The 21,492-nt window shown below is 35.0% G+C and overlaps 1 protein-coding gene across 1 annotated transcript in view; it reads left to right on the forward strand.

Moving 5' to 3' along the window:
• Positions 1-6,712: 6,712 nt before the first annotated feature.
• Positions 6,713-21,492, forward strand: part of Vsig1 (V-set and immunoglobulin domain containing 1) — a 33,421-nt gene continuing 18,641 nt past the window's right edge. The window contains exons 1-2 of the mRNA XM_077106477.1: positions 6,713-6,758; positions 20,623-20,786. Of these exons, the coding sequence (XP_076962592.1) occupies positions 6,713-6,758; positions 20,623-20,786 (210 nt within the window). The remainder of the gene's footprint in view (positions 6,759-20,622; positions 20,787-21,492) is intronic.

A 21,492-nucleotide genomic window follows, 5' to 3' on the forward strand; every position in this document is an offset into this window, starting at 1 on the left:
TAATGTACACAGCAGGCTGAGTCACACTATCGGTTAACATAGAGTTCCTGGTACTAAACCTTTCCAGCCTCCCTACTATCGCTAGGTAAGCAATCCCAGGCTACTCAACGAAAGCTGACTCATACTTATTGACTTGACAAAGGAGAACTTTCTGCATAGTTCTTCCCTCTAGGAGTGGAAACAAGGATTTTCCAAATTCAACTGTCATAAGCCTCTGTGGCCTTCCTTAATTATATCCCCAAAGTACCCCTGCTTCACAGCCTTATTGAGGCCTACATCTGGCATTTTTCAGGAAGTCTCGGGAGGGTTCCTAATAAGACATCCAGAGGGCACATTTAGGAACTATGTGTTCACACTAGTTTTATTGTTGAGAGCAATTTAAGTCCCTATTTGTGGGGATGGCAAGATAAGCGGCACTCTATTAAAATCACTAGAGCATTACAGAATTAACTTGAGAGTTTTACTTTTTACAGTCTTGAGTTTGGGACTTCTGACATCTTGGTTTAGAGAATTGTAGAATTATACATTATTTCCTCTTCTTTTTATTGTTTTTAAGGCAACTCCATATACTCCTGGGATAGGTTTATTATTGTTGTAGATATGATTTTCAGTTTGTTTTTCAACAAAGATACCAGACCATGTGCATCCAAATGAGTGCTTTCCTTGAAAATAGTTACTTTGGGATACCACAAACTTAAAAAAGTGAAACCAAAAAGAGGCTAACCAAACATTTCTTAAGTACTTACTAGGTACCAATACCATTCCAGGTTCTTAAATCCACAGTAAAGTAACCATAAATTAAGAGCACATATTCCAGAGACAGCTGACTTCAGCTGAAGTTGTAGCTCTAGCATTTATGTGGTCTTCAAAAAATTTCTCTTAGATCTTCAGTTTTAGAAATTAGTTGATTACTGGGCCTGACTTTGACAAGCAATACTTTTGAGGGATGACTGGCAGTCATTTCACAACAGGGAACTGATAAAGTAAAATAAAAATGACTGCTCACTAGCTGTATGCAGTAAAGGATAAGAAGAGAAACTAATAAGTACAGGTTGGGAATAGGAACCAATGGTACTACCTTATGAAGAGAACAGAACACCACCTAATTGCATATGGAGTAAGACGCAAGCTATATAATGGAAATATTTGAGATAATTAACAAGAATAAGAATGAATCCTGAGTCCATCTGTTGCTATCCATGAGATTTGTATAAGTTGTTTAAGTTCCCTGTGCTTCAGTTTCCTCACCTACAAAAAGAGGTTAATCAGATCTCATCAAAGTGTTAGAAGGATTAAGTAACATATTATATAAAGCATTTACTGTAATGTCTGGCCAAAGATGAGTATATAAGTGTGAGTAAAAATCACCAAAATACGGTTCCTTTTCTCTGTAGAAGCTTGCAATCTTACAGGCATTAAGAGAACAAATGAGTGAATAGCTACTTATACCATAAATACTGTGCAAAAGGTATTAACTAATTCTATAAAGGTAAGATTACATCATGTACGAATTAGTATAAAATCCATGGAGGAGTTAGTAGTGAGGCTTATAGGATGAGTAGATATTTTTTGACAATTAGGCTTCAGAGAGTGATCTAATAGAAGATAACTGCTAATTCAAAGGTGCAAGGGTGTAAAAGTGAGACACATGTTCAGGTAACAGAGAGTATTTAGTTTTGCCTGAAGATGACTTATAAGACATTTCCTGCTCTGAGATTCTTTGTTGTTATGAACAGCTGAAAGTAGACAGGAAAGTCATGATATCAATTGAATGACAGATAAAAATGTTTATATCCAGGGGGGAAAGCAATAGAGAGTCATGGAAGATTTTTGAGGACAAGAATGACATGATTGGACTTTAGGAAAACTTATCTGATAGGTTTACAAAGGCTGAATTTTAGAGGGATAAAGTTTGGAGGACAGAAGATGGGCTTTGAAGCTACAGTAACCATCCAAATGGAGAGATAATGAGGATTAAACTAGAGTATGGCAGAGGAGAGAGGAAGGAAAAGAAGAACTGAAGAGAACTTTCAGAGCTGTCTTCAGTAGAACTTAGTAATAGTACAATGGCAGGGTAAATAAAGATAGGACCCAAAGAATACCCCAATAGAGAGAATGATGGTACCAGCAATGGTGCTTGGAAAGTGGCATTGTTTTGGAGACACAGGGTGATACATATGAGAGGGACTTTGAAATACCAGTGAGGCCTATAAGAGATACTTAGTAGGCAATTGGAAAAAGGAATGGTACTGTGATTGCTTAAGGAATTTTTGAAACACCTTCCTTGGAACCATTCCAACTGAAATAGAAGATTTAGACTGTAAGCACTGATTAGATTGTGCCCATCCATATGTAATTCAAAAATTTCAAAATTGTACAAAACAATAATATATATATATGTGTATATATATATATATATATATATATATATACATATATAAAATTAAGTCCAATAAACTCCAATTCTTCTAAAATGATTATTTTGATGATTAAAAATGCATATGAAAAATTTTAGCCCCATATTTTTTCATTGTCTGTGTATCTCTGTCTCTCTTTCATGTTGGTGCCAAAAGAATGAGATTAATCACTTTTGGGAACCCCAGACTGCCTTCTGAGCCAGCCCTCAACATACACAAATGTTAACAGCCTTTTAACTGTATGACTGTGCTTCATGTCTTGACTAAAAACTAGCAGTAGTGAACTTGATCATCTACCTTATTTATTAGAATTAGCCCTAAATAACCTGTTTTCAAAGAGCAAATCTCCCTCACTATTGGCAAACCACAAAATGATTTGTCACTATTTAGGTCATTAAGATATTTAAAATTTTTCATCTTATTTCACAAAAATAAATTCCAAATTAATTCAATTCAGATTCATAAATTCATCCATTTGACAAATAGTTCTTCTTAATTTTTTTAGTTGTAGATGGACACAATACCTTCATTTTATTTATTTATTGTTTTATGTGGTTCTGAGGAATAAACCCAGTGTCTCACACGTGCTAGACAAGTATTCTACTGCTGAGCCACAACCCCAGCCTGACAAATAGTTCTTGAATGCTTGCTATGTGTCAGGCACATTTGTAGACCCTTGGGACAAATAGTGAATAAGACAAACAGAAATCCCTTCCCTCTTGAAACTCATATTCTAGCATGGTGAGAAAATGAACAAGTAAGCTGTGTAGTACTTTAGTTCCCCACCCTTATCCATGGGGCATACATTCCAAGAGCTCCAGTGGATTTCTAAAACTGCAGAGTACCAAACCCTATGTATGCTGCTTTTTTCCATATGCGCACATACCTATGATAAAGTTTAATTTATAAATTTGGTACAATAAGAGATTAATAATAACATAATAAAATAGGAAAAATATAATAATGTACTGCAATAAAAGTTATTTAAAACTTATGAATTATTTTCAAATTTTCCTTGGGCAATTGAAACCATGTAAAACAAAACCTTGAATAAAGAAGAACTACTGTATGTTAGAATGTAATGAGCACTATGAGGAAAAGGAAAAGGTAAGGGCTTTGGGAGGGCTGGTGTGTGGGAAAGCTGAAGTTGAAAATTGTGAGCAAGAAACACTTTGCCCAAAACTGACAATCAAGCAAAGACTTTGAGGCAATGAGGGAATCAGTCCTGCTAATATTTGAGGGGAAAGCATCATAGGCAGAATAAGCCTGGTACAAGGGCTGGGGTTGTGGCTCAGTGGCAGAGCGCTTGCCTCACACATGTGAGGCACTGGATTCGATCCTCGTAAAAATAAACAAACAAAAAAAATAAAGATATTAAAAATATATATTTGTGTGTGTGTGTGTGTGTATAAAGAATAAGCCTGATACAAATGTTCTAAAGTGTGGGACCATGCTTGACTATTTGAAGATTCAACAATAGGTATGGCTGGAGCAGAGTGAGAGGGGAAATATTGTAGATGAGGTCAGAGAGTGGCAGAGTTGGTGAGACAGATCATTTTGGGGTCTTCTAAGCTATTTTTAAACACTTTAAAATTTTAATAATATATTTTATGTATCTTAAATGTTGTCATTTCAAAGTGTAATTAGCATAGGAATTAATTAAATTATGCTTTAATTTTTCAGGTTAAGTTTTTGAAATCTGATATGCATATTATAGCACATCTAACCTCAAACTAGTAACATTTCAAGAGTTAAAAAGCCATGTGTGGCTTGTGGTCACCATATTGGAGAGCATAGCTACAAGATAAATATAAAGTACACTAGGATTGACATTTTCTTATCACTACCCCCTTCACCAACTACCTAGAATGTGTCCACCAAGGCATTTAACATATGAGCTATGAATCTTTAAATTATTTTGAAGTTTTTAGTTTTTACTCTGAAAGACATTTGGATCTAGTGCAGAATCTGAGCAAAGGTGAGACATGATTTAATTTACATATTAAAAGGATCCCTTGGCTGCTGTTATGAGAATAGGGTGAGAAGTACAAGAGTGAAAATAAGGAGACCAATTAGGAGGTTATTTGCAGTGACATAGGGAATTGGTGCTGGCAGCTCAAACTAGGGTCGGGGGCAGTGAAGGTGGGGTCAGAGTCTGGAAAATTTTTGATCACGGGGTCCAAAGAATTTGCTGACAAATTAGATGACATGTATGAGGGGAGAGGAATTAAGGATGACACCAAGGTTTGTCCTGAGCAACTGGAAGGACAGAGTTTTTGTAACTGAGATATAAAGAGACAAAATTATAGAAGTATTACAAAAATAAATAGTGCTATGTATTATTTAATAATAATATGGTATATTTCTATAGTTTTGGGATTGGAAAGGTTTTCTTAGGGAAGTCATGAAACTCAGAAACTACAAAGAAAAAAATCAATAGATTAAACAAAATGTAAAATTTATGGTGAAAGACAAAATTAAAAAATAGTGGATTTTTAAAAAGTGATGGATTGGAAGAAAATACAACAGATGCCAAAATAGACATTAAGATTAATAATATATACAGAGTACATCTTTATATACTTACATTAAAGGATACCCAAATGTAATAAATGGACTAAGGCTGTAAATAGTACACTGGGAAAGGAACACAAATTAGACAAGAAAGCCTGTAAAATAAAAAGAGGCTCAATCTCATTAGAGAAATACAAATTGGAACAACAAACAATACCAATTTTTATAAAGAATTTCTGGTGGACAATTTTACATTCTACTGAAAGTTTAAATGTTCGTGTCCTTTGATCCAGTGATTCCATTTATAGGAACAGAAATAATCAAAAAAAAAAATGGGCAAAGATCTAGACAAAAGGATGTTTGTTACCCCATGCTTATAATAATGAAAAGCTGGAAACAATCTAAGAATTAAGCGATTGGATAGTTAAATAAGTTATTATATTATCATATTATAAAATATTAGGCAGCCTTAAAACAGATAAAGTAGTCCTATGTAGTTGGACATAATGACAAAGATAATAGAAATGCTTTTTTAAAAAGAAGAAAAAGGCAAATTATAGAACAACATATATAGTACCTTTATGTTAAGGAAAACTGTGTGTGTGTGTGTGTGTGTGTGTGTGTGTGTGTAAGTGCATAGAAATAGTGTGAGAAAATGAGAGTTTCCTGTTGCCTGTAAACCTGAGCACAGAATTACACATGTGGGTGAATAAATGGGAATGAACATTTTTCTCTGTGTATACTTCTTTGTTCTTTAAAATCTTTTTGCAACCAAAGCATATTACTTTTGTAATTTTTAAGTTAAAAAGGAGGATAAATCAGATACTACATATTTCTGAAAGTTCCCAAGGTTGAGTCTTGGAGGCAGTAGCATATTTGTTACATTATAATCACAGCATGCCACTGTGCAGTATGATGGGAACAGCTTCTAATGCGTGCTATGTGACCTTGGGAAAGACACAACGTTTCTGAGCTTCAGTTTTCTTATATACAAAATGTAGATAATACCTTCTCTATATATTTTATTGGACAGTGGCACAGATAAAATGGAAAATCAGTTTAAAATCATAAATCCCCATACCAATGCAAAGACTGATATTTCGTGTTCCAGTTAATGGCTCACTTCTTTCGAGCAATAGTCAATTATGATTGAAATTCAATTCTAAGCAGAGAATGTGGATGATCTCTTAGAGTTTGTTTTAATAGAATTACCCCGGTGCCAGTTAGATTTTAATTGCAGCAATGTAGACATTTTACTTAAATGTTCCAGAATGTTTTATGTTGTATGAGATATCTGGTTCAGAGGGGTTTTGGCAATACCCTTAAATCCTACCCTTTGCCCCCACCCATATTGAATTAATTAACAAGATCTTCTTGTACTTTGTGCCTAGCACTCCCCTATAGGCAGATGGCCATACAGCCAGGTTTATTTGGGATTGTCACAGTTTATGCTGTCTTTCCCATGTAATTTCTAATAATGCCCCTTTCACTCTCAAAAATGTCCTAGTTTTAATGATGCATTATAGAATCACTTTACTATGGTCACTTATGGGGCATGAAAAGAAACACAGGAAGCCCTTGGTTTATAGGCACCAGACTTACAATCTCTTTTTTCACCCCATCTCCATAATACTGGCTGGGAGTGTTATTGAAAACGCTTGATTAGGGTTGGAACATTGGCCTGTGACTAGTATATAGCATGAAGGAAGAAGAATTATGGGAGACCATTTAGGAAGCTGCTATGGTAAGTCAAAGGTAAGGAGCTGAGTATCTGGACCACAATGGAAGCAAAAGATTGGAGAACAGAAATATTTGAGAGTGTCATAGGTAAGAAAACAACAGGACCTAGTGATCTTTTGGAGACTTGGTGGACTTTGCAGTCTAGGCATATCCAAGGTGGAAATGAGCTAGTATGGACCTCCAGAGGGCCACTCTACAAATTGTTCTTCTCTGAAAAACTTCCTCCCTCAGACCATTCCTCTTTTATTGCATTGGCTAGTCCTCCTGATCAGATATTTATTTGGGATAGTACAATTTTCCTATTTTCAGTAGTGCAAGCAGATTGGGGAATGTTCACAAAAAATATTTTTTTTTCTTCCTAACATGGAACTGATATCTGCTTGTGCAGAGGAGGTGAATATTTCTGGGAGGAATAAGGATAAAAAAAAAAGAGAAATTTTGGAGTAATGAATATTCTGGGGAGACTTTCCTTCAGACCAACCTAGGGACACAAAGGGTAATGAGCATCAGGTCAGAAAGGAAAGTGGGTGTCAGGGACATGCAGTATTTATTTGGGTAAAAGTGTTCTCTTGTTCACGACTTGTGTCTTGGGAAAAGAATGGAATGTTCTTTCTCTGTCTCCTACTGTTCCTTCTCCCTCATCTCTATGGCCCAATACCCAGAATTCAGACTGGTGATGAACTATTTGCTACATAAGCCTAGGAATGAGACTTCTTTTGTCAGGGGCAGGGGGTACTGGGGATTGAACTCAGGGGCACTCAACCACTGAGCCACATCTCCAGTCCTATTTTGTATTTTATTTAGAGACAGGGTCTCACTGAGTTGCTTAGTGCCTCACTTTTGCTGAGGCTGGCTTTGAACTCATGATCCTCCTGCCTCAGCCTCCCAAGCCACTGGGATTACAGGTGTGCGCAACCATGCCCAGTGAGATCTCTTAATAGCATTGTTTCTAAAGGAATGTGTATTCTGGGGTACATTTTGGGACACACCTTTTCATAAGTTGGGAGTTGTCTTTATAAGATCTAATACTGCCCTGTAGGAGCTTACAATCTCTGGATTTATGGTACACTCTGTTAATAAATAAGAAATTACTTGAGAACAATTAAATGCCAACTATAAGGTATTGAGTGACTGTAAGAAAAATGTTAATTTATGCTAGGAGAAGCCCAGAGATTGTGGTATATAAGTTAATCAAAATCTTCACATAAGACAGCATGACTAATTTGTATCAAGAATTTGGATGAGTGAGGAAAAGGAGAGAGAAGAAAATTCTAAGTAGTTACAGAAATCACCTGGAACCAAAGTTTGGCATAAGACATGAACATGGATGGGGAAGGAGGAATTAGGCCTTATGGAAGCAAAATGGCTTTCTGAGAAGTAGGGGGAAATTGGCTTGGCTAAGATCAGATGGGGTCAAACATTTCCTGTAAATTAAAGTTCATAAAACTATCACTTGAAACTTGCACACATTTCATGTGACCAAATGCTTTGAAGTGATCAATCTTGATAGCATTTTTCAAGTGGATGATTTAATGTGGTTAAAGTTCAGATGAGGTGAGGACCAGGTCTTGGATGGCTGGGAATTCAGATGAAAGACTTTGGACTTGCTGGAGTCCATATAGGGTGTTATTGAAAATGCTTGATTAGAGTTGGAACATTGGCCTGTGACTAGTATACAGCATAAAGGAAGAAGAATTATGGGAGACCATTTAGGAAGCTGCTACGGTGAGTCAAAGGTAAGGAGCTGAGTATCTGGATCACAATGGAAGCAAAAGGTTGGAGAACAGAAATATTTGAGAGTATCATAGGTAAGAAAACAACAGGACCTAGTGATCATATGGAAAGAACCAGAGGAGGCTTTTAGGTTTCCTAGTGTAACTTAAGCATGAAAGGAACTCTATTAGAAGTTCATAGTCACATAAAGCCTTCTCACCTGTGCAGTTTCCCATGTCCTCCTAGTGAACCTCCATTTCCAAGGAAACCCTATAGCAGCTATTCAGTAACTTAATTCTGCAAAAAGTTTAGACTCATCCAATGGAAGTCCTCAAGCATTTTTTCACTAATCTGATTTTGCAAAATTAGGTTAGTGAATAAGTGCTATAGGGTTTCTTACTTGGAAGACAAAAAAATAATTCATTCTAGTTCCAGTTTTGGTGGAAGGTAATGACAACTGCCAGTGCTTCCAAAAAGGTGACATGTCCAGTGTTTGTTCACATAGAAATGAGTTGCTTCAAAACCCATGTGCCCTTCCTGTGAACTGCATCTCTCCAAGAAATCTTATAGCACCAATTTACTAACCTAATTTGTAAAAGAAGGTTAGTGAATCATTGCTAGAAGATTTTCATGGAAATATTTGAAATTAATTAATTTTCTCAACTTTTATTTGTATAAGCTCTCTTCCAACTGTATCTTTCAACACAAGTACAATTTTTTAATAAGATTGATTTTAAACAATGAGACTTAGAGAATCTGGGTACAATGAACAAGAAGAATTTAAATACATGGGTTTATTATTAACACAGTAGCAAATATATCAAGGATACACACCCCATGAAAAGTGTTTCAAAGAAACACAAACCCGCTCTGAGAAAGGTCTGTACCCAATAAGTAAGCCCAAAGAGGCATGTTTGCTTGGTGATGCCCAGAAGATAAGCCTGGCAAACCTCAGTGTGATTGAAGAAGCCAGTCTGAGACTCAGCCTAGGTCAGGCAAGCTACGGGCTCCTACTGCTCCCAACGAACTTCAACACAATGGTCTTCACATTCTGGAAGGCTTTTCTGATCCTAAACTGCCTTGCAGGTAAGGAAGGGATCTCCAAACCACCACAGATAATTGGAAATGGAGCTTTTAGGTTGAAATTATAAATTTTTGTATTAAAATTTCCTCTCTATACTTCAAAGGAATTTTGATTAGCATGCTGAGTAATTTTAAGAACTGTAGCTTAACAAATATATGCCATGTTAATATTTGGGAGTCCAGTCTGTAGTAAAATTGTGTTATGGGGCTTCAGGATTGACCTTTTCTCAGAAAAAAAAATCATACTGTCTTTCTTAGTTTAAAAGTTGGACAAGTAAATTTGCTCTTTTTGAAACCAAAGTTTGTGCTAAGGATAATTTCTCTCTTTTATTTAGTGTTTCCCTTAATCTCACGGTGATTGACTTGGTTTGCTACAGCAAGCAGAACCTGGGTTTAAGCCTGCCAGGGCTTACATGTGGGAAGACAGAGATTCTATGAGCACTTTATTATCTAATATTACTTAGGGATTTTTTGTTTTCCAATCCTAAGACTGTATTTTGGAAAATATGTGAGTGATTTATTATTGCGCACAACATGGATGATTTTAGAAATTCAAATAGATCAAATTCATTTTTGGAGTCAAAATCCCAATAGTGGTTAAAAGGCTGGAGAGATAACTAATTTGGAAAATGCCTTAGCCATTTTTCTCCAAATACCAGATACATTTTGAATCTGTTCTTACAGTAACCTAAACCTCATATTAAATACAATAATATTGTTTATCAAAAAATCAGGTAATTTTTAAGCCATTTGTAATGTTAGATCCTCTTTAAAGTGAGGTTTGATAAGTACATTTAATGAAACAAGAAAATGCTCAAGATAAAATACTAAGTTAAAAAGCAGGAAACACAAAACTGTAATAAATTACTGGAAGGTAATATACTGAGGCACTCACACTGATAATCGCTGGGTGATGAGATTATGGATGATTTTGATTCTATTCACCATCTATTTCATACTTTCCAGGTTTTCTATAAAGAGTATTATTATTATTATTATTATTATTTTACAGTGCTGGGGGGTTTAAACCTGGGGTCTGCTGCATTCTAGGCAACACTCTACCACTGGGCTTTAGCACCAGCCCTTATACTATTTTTAACATTAGAAAAAATGTTACTTTGAAACCTAACATGTGGTTAGCAATAATTCTTTAACTATTCATTACTAAATGTTGACGCTGAACAAAAATGTTGTACAGTGTCAAGTCACCAAAAGGCAATACTGCAAATATCCCATTGCCTAACCAGTCTGTATAGCTGGAAACACATGTTACTATTTTCCCTCACACCAGAATATTCGTTTAAATTTAATTTCAGACAGGGAAAATCTTTATTCCTTCCAAAAGGGCTTCCAATCACAAGCCAATTGGATCAAACCCCAGGCCCTCTGCACCAACTCTCTAAAATCATGTCTATAGCTGACAATTAATTCTCTATGTGAGGCCTAACCCTGGCCTATACTAAACACAGGGTTTGGAACAGTTTCAGGAATGATTTTCAGAGGCTGAGGCTGTAGCTCAGTGGCAGAGTGCTTGCCTAGTGTGTGTGAGGCACTGGGTTCAATCCTTAGCACCACATAAAAATAAACAAATAAAGGCATTCTGTTCATCTAAAACTACAAAAAAAAATTTAAAGAATGATTTCACTATAACAAATATATATGTCATATATATATATATATATATATATATATATATATATATATATATATATTTACTGATAATAAACATTTTTAAAGTCACCGTAGGAAGGTTGTAAAATGTGGACATATGCAAATAAGAAAACAAAAATCATCTGTAATCTTGCCACTCAAATTTGGGTGAATTTCTTATCAATATTTTTTCTTTGCAAGTGTATATTACATTAAAAATGAAGCCCATACCTTTTATGCAGTTTTCCTGTTGTTTAAAAAATTATCTAGCATGATGTTGGGATCTTACTTCTGACTTTTAGAACAAGGCCTGATCAGAATGACGGTAACTACTTCAGAGTGTCTTTTCTTAAATTACCATATAGCTGTTTTTGTTGGTATATATTATATGCTGTATATCTATGCATACCTGATCTAGCTGGTCCAAAGCAAAAAATAGTAGTCAGCCCAGCAGACTAAAAAGAGGGTATGCTATATTGTTATTTGCTATACTTACAGATGTGTGGATATTAGAGAAAGGAAGATTTAGGTGATCTATACCTGCCATTCATAGTGATCCAGATCCTGCAGTTGATCCAGATATTACTGAGGGACAATCGGCAATATTTCCAATAATGTACAATTTAATGCCCCATCTGCACTTGTTTCAGAAAGAATATAATTTTCAAGTATGGTGCCTGGCATAGTGGTTGTTGAAGGAATGAATTAACTTCCTAAACTCTAAACATTCAGAAATGATTTTCATATGAATATTTAAAATCAATTTCCTGTACAAATAAGCAGAATAGTGTTTTTTAGTGTTACTTTCTCCCCTTATTTTATTTATTTATTTATTTGTTTGTTTATTTATTTATTTATGTACTGTGAATTGATCCCAGGGGCACTTAATCACTGAACTACATCCCCAAGCTTTTTCAGTTTTTATTTTGAGACAACATGTCACTAATTTGCTGAGGGCCTTACAAACTTGCTGAGGCTGGCCTTGAACTTGTGAACCTCCTACCTCAGCCTCCAGAGTAAGTAGGATTACAGGTGTACACCAGCATATCTGGTTCAGAATTTATAAATTTATTTTAATCTTATTTTATTTTCAATGGCTTCCTTTTTTTTTTTTTGGATTAAAGGGAACTGTTTATTTTGCTGGACTTAAATGGTAGACATTCAGGTTGCTGCTAATTTTCTATTGTCACATCTTTTTTTTCTTCTTTAAATATTTAATTGATTTTATTTTTAAATTAAATGACAGTGGAATGCATTACGATTCTTATTACACATATAGAGCACAATATTTCATCTCTCTGTATATAAAGTATGTTGACACCAATTCATGTGTTCATACATGTACTTTGGATAATGATGTCTATCACATTTCACCATCATTGGTAACCCAATGCCCCCTCCCTTCCCCTCCCACTCCTCGGCCCTATCTAGAGTTTGTCTATTCCTCCCATGCTCTACCTCCCTACCCCATTATGGGTCAGTCAGCTTATGTCAGAAAAAACATTTGACATTTGTGTTTTGGGGGATTGGCTAACTTCACTTAGCATTATCTTCTCCAATGCCATCCATTTACCTGCAAATGCCATAATTTTATTCTCTTTTAATGCTGAGTAATATTCCATTGTGTATATATGCCACATTTTTTTAATCCATTCATCCACTGAAGGGCATCTAGGTTGGTTCCACAGTTTAGCTATTGTGAATTGTGTTGCTATAAACATTGATGTGGCTGTGTCCCTGTGGTATGCTGTTTTTAAGTCCTTTGGGTATAGTCTGAGGAGAGGGATAGCTGGGTCAAATGGTGCTTCCATTCCCAGTTTTCCAAGGAATCTCCACAAAATTACAATGATCTCATCGTAGACAAAGGCACCAAAAACATGCATTGGAGAAAAGATAGCCTCTTCAACAAATGGTGCTGGGAAAACTGGAAATCCATATGCAACGAAATGAAATTAAACCCCTATCTCTCACCATGCACAAAACTCAACTCAAAGTGGATCAAGGACCTAGGAATAAAACCAGAGACTCTGTGTCTAATAGAAGAAAAAGTAGGCCCTAATCTTCATCATGGTGGGATTAGGCCCCAACTTCCTTAATAAGACTCCTATAGCACAAGAATTAAAACCAATAATCAATAAATTGGATAACCTCAAACTAAAAAGTTTCTTCTCAGCAAAAGAAACAATCTGCGGGGTGAATAGAGAGCCTACACCCTGGGAGCAAATCTTTACCCCTCACACATCAGATAGAGCAATAATCTCTAGGGTATATAAAGAACTCAAAAACCTGATCACTAAAAACACAAATAACCCAATCAATGGCTTCTTAGGAGGTTTTAGTTTAAACCTGAATTCATGAAAGTAATTGTAATGAAAAATTTCTTCCACAAAAAATTCATGACTATCATCAAGATACTTGCAACATGTATTAGTCACCTGTTGTAAAGATATGTTAATATTGCTTTCATTTTCTGGAGATATGTATTATACATGTGAAAGAAGTAATATATTTAAAATTTGATTTTGCAGTCAAATCCAAAAGGTAAATGATCACTTGGTTTTATTATTTTGTAACTCAAAGCAAAGCAATTATACCTGAAGTTACTATAAATTAAATCACTTCAAATGCATCATTTAAAAAAATATTTATTTTTTAGTTGTAGTTGGACACAATACCTTTATTTCACTTATTTGTTTTTATGTGGTGCTAAGGATTGAACCCAGCCCCTCACACGTGCGAGGCAAGCGCTCTACCGCTGAGCCACCACCCCAGCCCCCAAATGCATCATTTTAAATATGGCTCATTGGGAGATATTTTTGCTATGGTATATTAGGAGAATAATAATCTTCCAAATAAGCAAAGTACTTGACCATATTATAGGCATTAAATGAATGAATTAATAACCATTACCAAATTGCAAGACATTTTAAAATCTTCTTAAAATATTGATGCATGCACCTTGGATTATTTTCCTTTGATAATAAACACTGGATTTTAAAAGAAGTAAATCATAATTCAACCACAGATACATTTTTGTTTTGTTTTTTAATCCAGCCAAGTCAGTAAGGGGCATTGCAATCCTCAGCTTTGTTTAAACCAGGTATGATTCTTTAGCTTATTATTTATTCACATTCCTGTTAATGTAATTTTTCTGACTTTATCAAATTTAAATAATTTTTCAATTTAGAATTAATTAATCTAAGGAAAGACAACTGTTTTTCTCCTGACATTCACAGAATTAACTCTAGTTTAGGATTAAATTTATACTGTTCACTACCCACATGTGATTAAATTTAAATTAATTCAAATTAAGTAAAATTGTAATGCCATTTCCTCAGTCTTACTGGTCCAATAACTGCATGTGGATAGCAGCTACTAAACTGGACAAAGTGGAGATAGGATATTTCTATCATCACAGAAGTTTCCATTGATCAGTGCTGGCTAGATGGTAATCTAACAAGGTTAAGTAATATGTACTAGATGAATGATGCTATATTTAAAAAAATTCCAATCTTAAATTACATAATTCTTAGCTCTGAAGTGTATTGTTACTATGTTAAGGTTGGACAATGTCTGAAAACTGTCTTTTTTTTCCCAAAATTTAAGAATTGGTTATGGGGCCAAATATTGGGAATCTAGGCAATAAAATGTTTCTCAAGTTTTGCCTTGCAATCATTACCTATTTACAAGACCATGTGTAGTATCCTCAAGAATATATTGTCTCACTTTAAATTTTGAAATCATCATCTGAATTCCAATGTGATATTACTGAGCTTTTATATGTATCAAATTAGTTATAGATTTTTATATCTTCTATTTTTAAAATGTTAGAAATGTCTGAATCAGATTAATAGTTCTCAAGCCCTTGGTTTTCATTCACTTCCATTCTGGTCTGTGCTATAAATGGCTTCCTGCTGCACTGACATGGCAGGCAAAGAATGTGTCTGTCTTTTTCATTATGATTTCCCCAGTGTTTAGCACTGCTTAAGACACAAAATAGGTGTTTGCCAGATATTTGTTGCTAGGCTCTGTGGTCTCTTCCATGCTTTGTCTTATGTGAGAACTGTGCTTACTCTACCATTAAGCACTTTTTACTGAGACTATCCATCAAATGGTTGTTTTGCCTTACATGTTCACATATGACTATCATTGATCAATTTCAAAACAGATACTGAGACCCAAACAAGAGAACAAAAATATTTGTCAAATCATCTCTCCAAAATATCTCTGTTTTTAGGGAAAAGTTCTTGGGAACTTTAATGACTATCAAATTCCCAGTTCTATCCCTTTTATTTTGGAGACTTTAAAAGACATTCTAAAGTCATAATTTAAGCACAGCCACAGATGTGGCTAACTTCCAGGAGAAAGGAGATGAGCTTTTTGAAGACAGGAGGAATCCACTTCCCCTCCAACAGAGGAAAGCAGCTTTATCCAATGAAGTTTATGTTGGAAAGAGTAGCTGCTCTCTGAAGACCAGTTTTTCTTTTGGGAAAGGCATCATGGGAAAGGAAATTATGGGAAGAATAATGTTGCAAGAAGGAAATTGCATGGAATTAGAAAATGCTGTATTTGTGCCTACCCTAAAGCATTTTTCTCAATTCATCAATGCATTGGTTTTCATGTAAACTGTTTGCTGCCAAGGTGGGCCTGGCTATAATACAAAATACAGCTATTGAATCCAGGAAACAAAGGATAATCAGTACAATGGTTTGCTTTTTCTTTTACTTCTTCAAAATGTTTCCCAACCCCCTAAATTCCTTTTCTATGACTGCTGTCATTAAGTAAGGAAAATGAGAAAGTCTTTGGAACCTCTCACATTCATAGGTAGGCAGAATTAATACTGTTAAAACGGCCATATTACCAAAAGCAAGCTATAATTCAATGTAATCCCCCTCAAAATGATATTCTTCACAGAACTAGAAAAAAAATCCTAAAATTTATATGGAAGAAAAAAAGATCCAGAATTGCCAAAGCAACCCTGAGCTAAAAGAACAATGCTGGAGATATCATAGTACATGATTTTGAATTATACTGCAAAGCCATAGTAACAAACAAACAAACAATAAAAGCAAGGTACAGCATAAAAAGAGTCACATGGACCAATGGGACAGAACAGAAGACACAGAAACAAATTCACACAGCTATAATCATCAGATTCTCAAAAGGTGTCAAAAACATACACTGCAGAAAAGACAGCCTCTCTAACAAATGGTGCTGGGAAAACAGAATATCCATATGTAAAAGAATGAAACTAGATCCTTATCTCTCACATTGTGTAAAAGTCGACTCAAAATGGATCCAAAACTTAGGAACTGGATGAGAAACCTTGCACTTTTAAGAAAGGAAAATATTTCAGCACACAGGTGCAGGCAAAGATGTCCTGGTTAGTACTCCTATAGCTCAGGAAATCAGAGGAAGAATCAATAAATGGGATGTCATCAAAGTAAATGACTTCTGCACAGCAAAATAAACAATTAATAAAGAGATAACCAACAGAATGGGAAAGATCTTTGCCAGTTATTTTTTCCAACAGAGGATTAATAGCCAGAATATATAAAGAATTAAAAATACTTAACAAATGCTTCCCTAACTAAATCATTGTGTTCATTTGTTCATTAAGGGCCTTGACTTATCCATATGTTTGTATAATTTGTATATTTGTACAATAATATAACCCATAGGAATTTTAATCTCAATTTTCATGATAGCATTTCTAATTTGGGGGGAGGTGGTACTGGAATTGAATCCAATATTACTATTATTTTTTTGGTAATGGATTGAATCCAGGGGCACTTAAACACTGAGTCACATCCCCAGCCCTTCGTATTTCTAACTTTGAGGGTCTTGCTAAGTTGTTCAGGGTCTCATTAAGTTCCTGAGGCTGGCTTTGAACTTGCAATACTCCTGCCTCAACCTCCCAAAGGCTGGGATTGTAGGTGCAAGCCATCATGCCCAGCTTGTCACATCTCTTTAAATCCAACTTTCTGACTTTCTTTGTGGGTCCTTGTTCTGTACCATTCTATATATACCTTCCATTGCAGTAATTCACCAATCTCACCTTTCCATGTGGGTTCCTTGTTATATCACTCAGTTTCCTCACACTGTAGATTTTTACTTTTCTTTGCAACAGCAACTTCCAAGTTTGGGCATTCTTTTTCCTTAAAATGTAGCCTTGGGACAAGTAACTAGACATTCTTTAAAAACAAACAAAAAAAGTACCTTCAGAATAAGGTTTATAGATGATTTGCACAATGGTTGAGTGTACCTTGCATAATCTGTTCTCAGAACATCAGGGTGCCCAGAACACAAAATCACAAGTGCACTTTGATACCAGTTTGTAAGAATACTGCTACATTCAAGAGTCATAAAAGAAAACTAGAACTTAAACAAAAGCCTACTAAGACTCACCCAATATGAAATAGATAATTTGAATAGCCCTATAACCATTAAAGAAATTGAATTCATAATTTAAAAAGCTTCTACAAAAGAAATCTCCAGGTCTAGGTAGTTTCAGTGGATATTTCTACCAAACATTTAAAGAATAATTAACATCAATTTTGTATATTCTCTTCTAAAAAAAAGAGGAGAGAACACTTCATCTCATTTTATGAGAACAGTATTACCCTAACACTAAAACCAGACAAAAACAGTACAAATAAAGAGAATTACAGACTAATATCTCTCATGAACTTAGAAGTAAAATATTCAATGAAACACTAGCAAGTTGAATCAAGCAATTAAAAAGAATTGCTCATCATGACCAAGGGAGATTTATTTCAAATATGGAAGGCTGGTTCAACATTCAAAAATTATTTCATGTATTTTCATGTAATAGTCTAAAGAAAAATTATGATCATATCATTGGTGCAGAAAAAAAAACATTTGGCAAAATTCAATACTCATTCATGAGAAAAACTCTTATAAAGTTAGGAATATCAGGTATGTGAGCTTCACAGAGCTACTATAAAATGTTGCCACAACTGGGTACTTAAAATAAGAGAAATTTATTATCTCACGTTTCTGGAGGCCAAAAGTCTTAAATCAAATTGTTGTTAGGCTTGATTACTTTTGAAAGCTCTGAAGGAAGATCTGTGCCATGAAGTTCACCCTCATGGCTGCTGGGAATTCTTGTCATTCCTTGATGTGTAAAAGCATCATTCCAATCTCTGCTTCCATCTTTATATATCATTTACTTGTATGTGTGTATGTGTAAAATTTTCCTTTCCTTTTACTTATAAGGACAACAGTAATTGGGCCAACCCTGAATGCATGATAATCTCATATAAATATCTTTAACTTAATTTCATCTGCAAAGACTTTATTTTCCAATAAGGTTAAACTCCCGAATATTGGGGGGGTAGGACTTAGACTAAACTTTTTTGGGACACAATTCAACCCACTGAAGAGAATTGCTTCAGTTCAATAAAGAGCATCTACACGTAACATATGTCTTTGTACTTAATGGTGAAATAACTGAATGTTTTTCTCCTAAGATTAGGAACAAGGCAAAGATGTCCACTCTCACTCCTATTATTCAACATGGTACTTGATGTTATAGCCATTGTAATCGGGCAGGAAAAAGAAACAATATATAGATTCAAAAGGAAGAAATAAAACTCTGTCTATGTGACAGAAGACTAACATCTAGATTGCATAGAGAACTCTCAAAACACAACCATAATCAATCCAATTAGCAAATGGGCAAAAAATATGAACAGACGTTTCATCAAAAAGTTATAGAAACAGTAAATAATCACATTGAAGGATGTTTGGCATAACTAGCCATTAGGGAAATGCAAATTATCAGAAAGATTAAAATAGAAAATGGTGACAGCATCAAATGCTGGTGAAGATACAGAGAATCTGGATCACTCATGCCATACTGATAGAAAGGTATAATGTTGCAGTCACTCTGGAAAGCAGTGTGACTTTTCTTTTTACATAAAACTAAACATGCAACTACCATATGACCCAGCTATTGCACTCTTGGGAATTTTTCCCAGAGAAATGAAAATTTCTGTTCATGCAAATATCTGTACACAAATACTCGTTGTACTTTTATACTCTAGACAAAAACTGGAAATACTTCAGATGTCCTTAAATTAATGAATAGTTAAGCTCTGATGCATATATGCCATCAGATATTACCAAAACAGCCAACTACTAATATAACTAGAGTGGATTTTCCAGAAATTATGCCAAGTAAAAAGAACCAGTGCCAGAAGTTTATCATGATTCCATTTATGGCACATTTATGAGATGACAACATTTTAGAAATAAAAGACATATTAGTGGTTGTCAATTGTTAGAAACAGAGATGGGGTACATGAGGGAAGTGTCAATGCTTTTAAAGGGCAACATGGGGCATATTTGTGGTGATGAAAGTGTTCGGTAACTTGACTGTAGTGGAGACACAATCCTACACATGTGATAAAATTGAATAGAACTAAATACATGCTCACAGTTGCATATGTACAAGTACAATTGGAGAACTATGAATAAAGTCAGTGTGTGTAGTATCAAAGTCAATATCCTGGTTGTGATACTATACTATAGTTTTTACAAAATATTACCATTGAGGGAAACTGAATAAAAATGCATATAGTTATCTTTCCTGTTCCTTAGAAATGCATGTGTATCTATAATTATCTATATTTATCTTAATAAAAGTTTCAATTAAAAATTATCGAGATGGAGGTAGGGTGCTTGCCTAGAATGTATGAGGTCCTGAATTCCAATCTCATCACCACAAAACAATTGAGGACCCAAAATACTTTTTCTATGTAAATTATTTCTATGTAAATTATTATTTATATGTGCTATGTTCAAAATTAAAACTGAGAAAATAATTTTTAAAAATACACAAACACACATTTCATTAGCCACTAGAACAATGACATCATTACCTGTCATGTAGATTTTGGGAAACTCCAATGTATACTCATGAGAGAATGAGAATGAAAAAGAAAATAGACAGCATCTTAATATTGTTATGAATGCAATTTTGATCTTGCAAATACCCCTCCAATGGTCTTAGGGAAGGAGTAACCAATTCATCCCAGTTTGCCTGGGATTTTTCTGGCTTTAGTCCTGAAGTCCTATAAAAACAAGTATTGTTTGCTTGAGACCTATCGAGTTTCAAAACTAAAAGTCCCACAAAGGACTCTTGATGCTTAGAAAACTGGGTTAGTTGTTATCTATATTTATGGACCTTTTGGAGGTTCTTGGACAAGAATTGTGCAATCCTTAAATAGGAGGAATTCCCAATTCAGTGCTATTATCTCACCATCACCTAGGTTTTGAATATCTTTACACTGCAACTTGTTAGAAACTCCCCTTTTCCTGGCCTCATTGTTTGCTCAGTTTCTCTCTATGGTTCATTCCACATTCTCCTCCTCACTTTGGATTCTCTAAATAAGATATTTTTGAAAATGTTTTGTGACCCAAAAAAGTGACATCATAATCTAAATGCGTACCATTGTTTTTCTGATGATTATCTTTTCAGGTCAGGTTAACCTGGTGCAAGTGACCATCCCAGACAGTTTTGTAAATGTGACTACTGGATCTGATGTCACTCTTCTCTGCTTCTACACCACCACTGTGACCTCCACGGACAAGCTGTCTATCCAGTGGTCTTTCTTTCATAAGAAGGAAATAGAGCCACTTACTGTAAGTTCCTAACCTCTTCTCCTTTGCTAGTTCTGACTGAAAACTGTTGGGGTAATTATGTGAAGGAATGATATGCCAGTGACAATAGTGACAGAACCTGAGATACAAAGTTTGAAGATAGATGTCTAGGGAAGACCATCATATAAGTGAATTTGCCTTTGTGTTCTCTTCATATTGTTTTATATCTGTAGATAACAGGTATAAAACAATATGAAGAGAACTGTGTGTACCATGTATCCTATACTAGAAAGAAATGTCTTCTCATGAGTGAAATGAATAGTAGTTCTGAAAGAACCTCCCCTCCAAATATCTCCATTCTGTCTCAAAGACATTGGATCAATTGCAAGTCCTAATTAATCTACAGATCTCTTCATAACTTAATATCTTGGATCTGTCTGTTAAGGGAACTGGCTCATTGAACCAGACTGAGTACTGACAGAAGGAGACTACTTATATGGGTAGAGAGGGAGCCACAGTAGAGGTCAACCATAGATAAGCAAGGATAGCATAAAGCTAGAGGCTATAAGTTCTGGGGGGAAAATCGCCAGAGGATGGTAGATAAACATCAATAGGGGAGGATTATTCCACAGCAAGCTGCCTATTCCAAAATTTTATTCATCCACCCTTGAGAGTAAATCCTTCTTTAAATTAGCAAAAGGATTAAAATTGTATTCTCACAGGTATGTGTTTGCATGTGTTCACATGT

This window comes from Callospermophilus lateralis, chromosome X (assembly GCF_048772815.1).
Source record: "Callospermophilus lateralis isolate mCalLat2 chromosome X, mCalLat2.hap1, whole genome shotgun sequence".
NCBI lineage: Eukaryota > Metazoa > Chordata > Mammalia > Rodentia > Sciuridae > Callospermophilus > Callospermophilus lateralis.